At 36.0% G+C, this 6,946-nt stretch overlaps 1 protein-coding gene across 1 annotated transcript; it reads left to right on the forward strand.

Moving 5' to 3' along the window:
- The first annotated feature begins 1,833 nt into the window (after positions 1-1,833).
- On the forward strand, positions 1,834-5,448 carry LOC110025968 (ACT domain-containing protein ACR4). Its single transcript, XM_020726683.1, has 8 exons — positions 1,834-2,231; positions 2,559-2,643; positions 2,729-2,774; positions 2,876-2,990; positions 3,086-3,165; positions 3,265-3,858; positions 3,968-4,072; positions 4,865-5,448. The coding sequence occupies exons 1-8, from the start codon at positions 2,225-2,227 to the stop codon at positions 5,195-5,197; spliced, it is 1,365 nt and encodes a 454-aa protein (XP_020582342.1). The 5' UTR covers positions 1,834-2,224; the 3' UTR covers positions 5,198-5,448.
- Positions 5,449-6,946: the final 1,498 nt, after the last annotated feature.

Genomic DNA, 6,946 nt, shown 5'->3' on the forward strand with positions numbered 1-6,946 from the left:
TTATGTGGAAGGGAATCCATTTTTTTCTTTCGCTTCCTCAGTAACGGAAGATGAAGTTTCTTCCCATTGAAGTAGTCATCTATCTGTATCCTCCAGTAACCAATATCTGTGTTATTAAACTTCTCGATCCCAGATGTTATCACTTCGTCTCCGCCCATCGTTCTTCCTTTCAGCCTCGAACTAAAGCTCTGATACATGTTGTTGTGAAAAACGACGACAATAAAGCGAAATACCGAATCGAGAAAATTTTGCAAATAGAAACCATAGCAGAAACACACAGATTTACGTGGTTCGACATATTGCTCACGCCCACGGAGCTACAGAGGATTTTATTACTTCGAGGGATACACTAGTCGATCGCCTCGATGATTACAAGAAAGAATTTCTCTCTCTCTTCTCTCTCCTCTACTTCTTTCTCTCTCTCTACCTGAGAGTTTCAAATCGAAGCACATCAGAAGAAGAGCCTGGAAAGCTACCAATGCCGAAGAGAGATGTCTGGGATACCAAATCTCAAGGGAAACCAAATCTCAATGGAGATTACAAGGGGAGCTAGCATATTTATTTATTAATTTCATCATGCATTAGACCCATTAAGAAATTAATCAAATAATTAATGCAACTCATTAATTATTTCTTTTTTTCATTTGCAACAAATCATAGAAGAAATTAAGAACAATTAATTTCAAGTATCAAATCCAATTTGCTGTCAAACATGAAAAAATGTCAATTTGAGCAGTAGACAAATTTCCATATTCGCAACAATATATATATATATATATATATTGTTTTAGTTATTGACACACTTACTAGACATGTACATGACGATGTACCTTGGTGTATGCTTCTGCTGATGTGATCCTTCATGTGTATACGATAGATAGACTTGCGAAAAAACTTGAATTATGAAGTTTTTGATTAGAGTCTAAAGGTCTTCGTTCGAGTATATCTAAATTTGAATACATATAACATAAATTTTGTAGTAAAATATATAATGATTGAGTTGTAACAATGAGTGATCAAATCATTAAAAGATGTGATCGTTTAAATATCTTGGGTTTATATTTAAAAGTGATACTGATATAAACAAGGATGTTATTGGTAGAATTCAAATTCAATTGTTGAATGGAGGAGTGCGTCAGATCTATTGTGTGATATACAAGTACCACTTAGAATTAAAAGGAAAAATTATAAGATGATGGTGAGACCTGTAATGTTTTATAGTGCAAAATGTTGGTCTTCTAAACAAAAGCATAAAACTAAGTTAAGTGTTTCTAAGATGAAAATGCTTAGGTGGATGAGTGAGTTTAAGCTTTGAGATAAAATGTTAAATGAATGTATCTGTGAAAGAATTGATGTAGCTATAGCCATAGACAAGTTAAAAAAGAGAAATCTTAGATGGTTTGATCACATTAAATGTTAATTGTTTGATGCTTTAGATTTGACTTATATTAAGAAAAGTAGAGGTAGACCTAAAAAAATTTGGTCACGTTGTACAAAATATAATCTTACTTTATTAGAATTAAATGAAAATATGACACTCAAAGATAATGAAGAAAAAAGATTAATTTAGCGAGTGGGATAAAAAATTATTGTTGTGTGTATATAGATAATTGAAAATTCCTCCAATGAAGTTCTCATTTGATTTCTTTGGGAATTAAATTATTATTATTATGATTTTGTTGGGAATAAAAATCCCGTTCTTTTTTTCAACCAACGGTGGTCTCTGGAATGAATTACCGAACCTCAAGATCGAAAAGTCGCTGCGCAGCGATAGCATTTCCATTAATAGTACTTAATTCCTCGCATTAACAAGTAAGCATTACCATTAATAGTACTTAATTCCTCCCTTTAAAACGATAGCAGCGAGTGCTGGACGACTCGCCGACCTTCGCACGTATGACCATCTCGACCGCCACAGAAGAGAGAGAAAAGGGCGAGGGGGGGGAGAGAGAGAGAGAGCGAGTCTTTTATGGCAGCAGGAGGAGAGGCGTAGAACCATTGTTTCGTTGTCATTCGACCATTCGCCGGAGACATAGCGACAGAGCGAAATAGAAGGGTTGGTCGACGAGGAAAGAGAGTCTGCAGAATCTCTCTTCTTCGGTACTTGAGAAATCGGGAAATCGGTTTCCATCGTAGCGGGAATAACTGGAGTCGGGCTTTCCGCTTTCATTGGAACATAGGAGGTCCTCACTTTTATTTGTTGAAGGCGGCTGATTTGCTGCCGATGATGGGTGCGGTTCTTATCTTTTGTTGTTCTTCTTGATTTTTGTTCCTGGTTTGGTATTATGATACAGGGGTTTTCATTGTGGTCGTGTCTCTAGATTGCTATTTTGGTTGATTGCAAATTTCTGGTTTTGAATGCTGTGAATTCTTTTCGATTTGAACGTTTGCGGTTGATGTGATTTTCTAGGGCTAGGGTTCTTTTTGCGTTTCTTTTTGTTATAGTTTTTGTTCACTCTGTGATTAATTAGTCTATGATCTATTGAGTTTCAATGCCCCGTTCTTTTCTTCTGGATTCTGTAGTTAATCTTCTCTGAGTACAATCTACTATTTCGCAGAGCTAGATCTGATGTATCCTTCTTGTGATTCGTTGGATAGTGATGATGAATACGAGAAGTTTATTAGGAGGATGAACCCGCCGAGGTATTGCATCAACACTCTATTACTATCATCTATGAATCTGATTTTGTCCATCTGAACATTTTTTTTTATCGATTTCCCTGTTTAGGGTTGTTATTGACAACGAATCCTGCGCCAGAGCAACAGTTGTTCGGGTAATCTTTAATTACTGATTTTGCATGCACTCGTCTCTGAAAACTGGTGTTAGTTTCTTTGTTCTGAAAATTTATTTATTTATTTTTTGTTTTGCTGGCAGGTTGACAGTGCAAACAAGTATGGGATCCTTTTGGAAGTTGTTCAGGCTCTCACTGATCTAAATCTTATCATCATTAAAGCTTATATAACATCAGATGGTGGTTGGGTCATGGACGGTAAAAGATCAGATTCCCGTCGAATACTTTTTTGATCAGCTTGAAAACTTTTTGATCTTTCAATCATTCATTCAAACACGATTCCTTGGTTTCAGTTTTCAACGTTACGGATCACGAGGGAAAGAAAATAAGGGATGAAGCTTCTATCAAATCGATTGTGGATTGCATTCGGAAGGTAGAATCTCCATGCTATTTCGATTTTTCTTTCCCACTTCTAATCCTGATTCATGCTAATAAATATTCCAGCTAAATATCAAATTTTGTATGTCCGCAGTCTTTGGGAGCAGATTTTTCTTTTCGACCTTCTAGGAGAAGATCAGTGGACTTTGCACCTTCATCTGATTACACTTCGATCGAGCTAACTGGAACTGACCGGCCTGGTTTGCTCTCAGAAGTGAGTGCCGTGCTTACAGACCTAAAGTGCAATGTCGTTACTGCTGAGATATGGACCCATAATAACAGAGCAGCAGCTGTGATGCAAGTGACAGATGAAGTCACAGGTGCCGCAATTACTGATCCGGAAAAGCTTTCTAGAATCAAAGCTCTCTTGTGTAATGTCCTCGAAGGAAACAACAAGACCAGAGGAGCTAAAACTGCCATTTCAAAGGGTGTCACCCATACTGAGAGAAGGCTCCACCAGATGATGTTTGCAGATCGGGATTATCAGAGAACTGGTCAGAACTTGGTTGATGAGACTATGAGGCCAAAAGTTTCTGTTGTGAATTGTTACGATAAGGATTATTCAGTGGTGACAATTCAGTGTAAGGACAGACCAAAACTTCTTTTTGATACAATTTGCACTTTGACGGATATGCAGTATGTGGTTTTCCATGCAAATGCGGATGGGGAGGGCCCCGAAGCTTATCAGGTATCAAGCAATTTGCAGAGCTTTGTTTTGTCTTCTTGTTGACTGTATTTCCATTCTCTGATTGTGAGTTTAGAGGTCCTTATGTATTTTATCCCTTCACGTTCTTTAGGAGTACTATATCAGACACATCGATGGGTTTCCTGTTAACTCTGAAGCTGAGAGGGAAAGAATTGTTCAATGTCTTGAAGCGGCGATAGAGAGGAGGGTATCTGAGGTATTTCGTCTTATTTTTTTCATGTGGCTGGAGTAAATTCTATATTTTCATGCTTGAATTTAAACAATCTTTCCGTATTTCACTGATATTATTTTTCATTTACACACATGCCACTCATTTCTTTGGTATTTACATGCCTCACGCGAACTTTGCTTTTTGCATTTATACCACTAAAATCTTTTATCACATAAAAAATACAACCACTTTAACCTTTAAAAAGTAAAATGTACCTTTTTACGCATAGGTAAGGTGACATGTATGTAAAAATTGAATTTTAGGTGGTAGATATTTAAATGTAGAGAATTGAGTGGTATATTTGCAAATATTCCTTTTAAAAAAATGCTATTTTAACTTTTAAAAAGTGAAATATACATTTTCATGCATAGGCTTGGTGGCATAAATGTAAAACAATAAATTTTAGATATATACATAGGAATTGGGTGGTATGTATGTAAATGCCCCTTTTATTTTATGTTTATGGGATTTCGTTTCATTTCTAGGCATCATCAGCATCCTTGTTGCTTTTATTTTTGTATGTGGGCTACAATAAAGCTTCAGACTTTACTTCCATTTGCATTATCATCCTTTTTTTTAAGCTTCAAATTGTCTATGCATTCTTACGAGTTTATAAAGAGCATGTCTTTATGCTATTTATGTAAGTTCATATTCTTCCCTGTGAATCCCGTGGGCTTATTCTTATCTATAAGCTGAAGTAGTTGAATTATGCTCATCAGTTATACATCATAAAAAATAAAGTAAATTTCCATTCTCTTTTGTTAATATGCTCTTCAGGGTTTGAAGCTTGAGCTGTGCACAAATGACAGAGTTGGATTGCTGTCGGATGTCACACGAATCTTCCGTGAGAACAGCCTTACAGTAACGAGAGCTGAAGTTTCAACCAAAGGTGGCAAAGCAATCAACACATTTTATGTTCGTGATGCCACGGGAAACCAAGTCGATGCGAAGATAATAGACGCCATACGGCAAGCAATTGGGCAGACCGTGCTTCAAGTGAAAGAGGTTTCCAGATCTCCTCCCCAAGAGTCTCCCACGCGGTTCCTCTTTAGCGGACTGTTCAAATCCAGATCTTTTTGTAATTTCGGTCTCACCAAATCCTACTCTTAGATGTAATCCTACCTCATCTCTGCACATAATCTCATTATTCTCTCACATTTATCACTTACACAGCCAGTTCTGAAGGCAGGGAAGCCATCTTATGGCTCCCATGGATCTGGAATACTTTAGGTGAAGTCTTGTAAACAGAAAATTCCTCTTGTTTCATCTATTTAACCGTGTCTGGGATGCTGAAATGCTGTAAATATGAATGTAAATACTTTCAGCAATATCAAGCAGAATGAATGGTTTTAATCCTTGAATTTTCTGTGTTGATTGTGATTTCAGTAACAAAAATGTCTGCCTTTTCATTATATCCCACAGTGCAAACCTAAAAACTCCATTGAAATCTTAGCTTTTACTTCTTCTCTCTCAGTGCTCCACAGGTCTTTCCCGCAGGTCAAGCAAGAAAGGATTTTGTTCACGTGATTGCGATCTTCCTGACAAGGAAAGGCGGCCAATTGATTGTTCACATAGACCAGTTTGTTTAATTTGTTATGTTAAATACTCAATGTAATGAAATTTCTTCACACTGATTAAGAACTGAAAGTCAAGCTTTTGGTGGAGCCTACAGTTGGGTGGCGTCTACTAACTAACTTTTCTGCTTAAATTAAATAGATCTTTGATGCTTTCGGCCTTAAAATCATTAATCTCATGTGGGGCTGCGAAGAAGATGGTTGTCACGTGGACCATCTGAGGTATAACACGTGACTTATTCTTGGAAGAATCAAAGCCCAATAACTATAGGATACTTTGAATAATTATGAATAAAGTTTGGGCATCGGAGTAAGATATAGGATTCCTTGAATCTTTTTATTTGAACTGGGTTGCTTTCCTTTGCTTGTCATTGTTATCGGCCACATGGGATGGTTCAGATTGTATGAATAATTAATATGGTGATGGAGGTGGGGAAGGAATCATGCATTTAATAAATGACTTCGCACAGGAATCAGATCCACTGTTGGGGATGGTGACATAAAGCTTTGGGGAAGACGATGGAATCACGGTTTAGGGTTCTGCAGTATTAATTAAGTTCACTGTGTCATTTGTTTGGTCGTGTTCCGAAGGCGTTTGGAAAAGCAAAATGGAAAACTTGTGAAAAAGCTATCGTAAAATTTAGTACACTATTGATGACATAATTAAAATAGTGCAATGTATATGAAATTAGGCCAAATCCATAGAATCTTAAATACAAAGAAAATGGCCAAACACCTGAATTTTTAAAAGCCCTCCATAAATATTATATATATATATTGCACTCCTTTTGTAGGGGACAGAACATCCCACATGAAAAGTTATCAATAACTGTATTAAAAATATTATTCTTATGATGTGCCCATCTAATCAAATGTGAATATAATACAAATTGTTATGTAAACTTTGAATGGTATGTACTATTTTTAATGCATGTATAGTGATTAAAAAATATGAGATTAAAACAAAAAGTAGGCATTCGCCGTGAGGAAAACTATAAGAATCTTTTCAATATATATAAATAACAAGACGTTTTATATGGTCAACAATGATTAATTGATGAGTCGAGTCCGGTAGTGTACTTGCGTTGCGTGTCTTATGGTTAGAGTGCAATGGAATCCGATTATCTTCTTATTTTCAATCTTAATCATGACAAATATTTATTTGAAAGATTTACATGCATATCCTTCAATTCTTGTAAATGCTATTTTTATTTGGTTAAAAGACTTTTATTGAAAAACAAAAATGCAGGGAACCTTACCAAACAACTATTTTATATTTATATAT

Source organism: Phalaenopsis equestris, unplaced genomic scaffold (assembly GCF_001263595.1).
Source record: "Phalaenopsis equestris unplaced genomic scaffold, ASM126359v1 Scaffold000345, whole genome shotgun sequence".
NCBI classification, from domain to species: domain Eukaryota; kingdom Viridiplantae; phylum Streptophyta; class Magnoliopsida; order Asparagales; family Orchidaceae; genus Phalaenopsis; species Phalaenopsis equestris.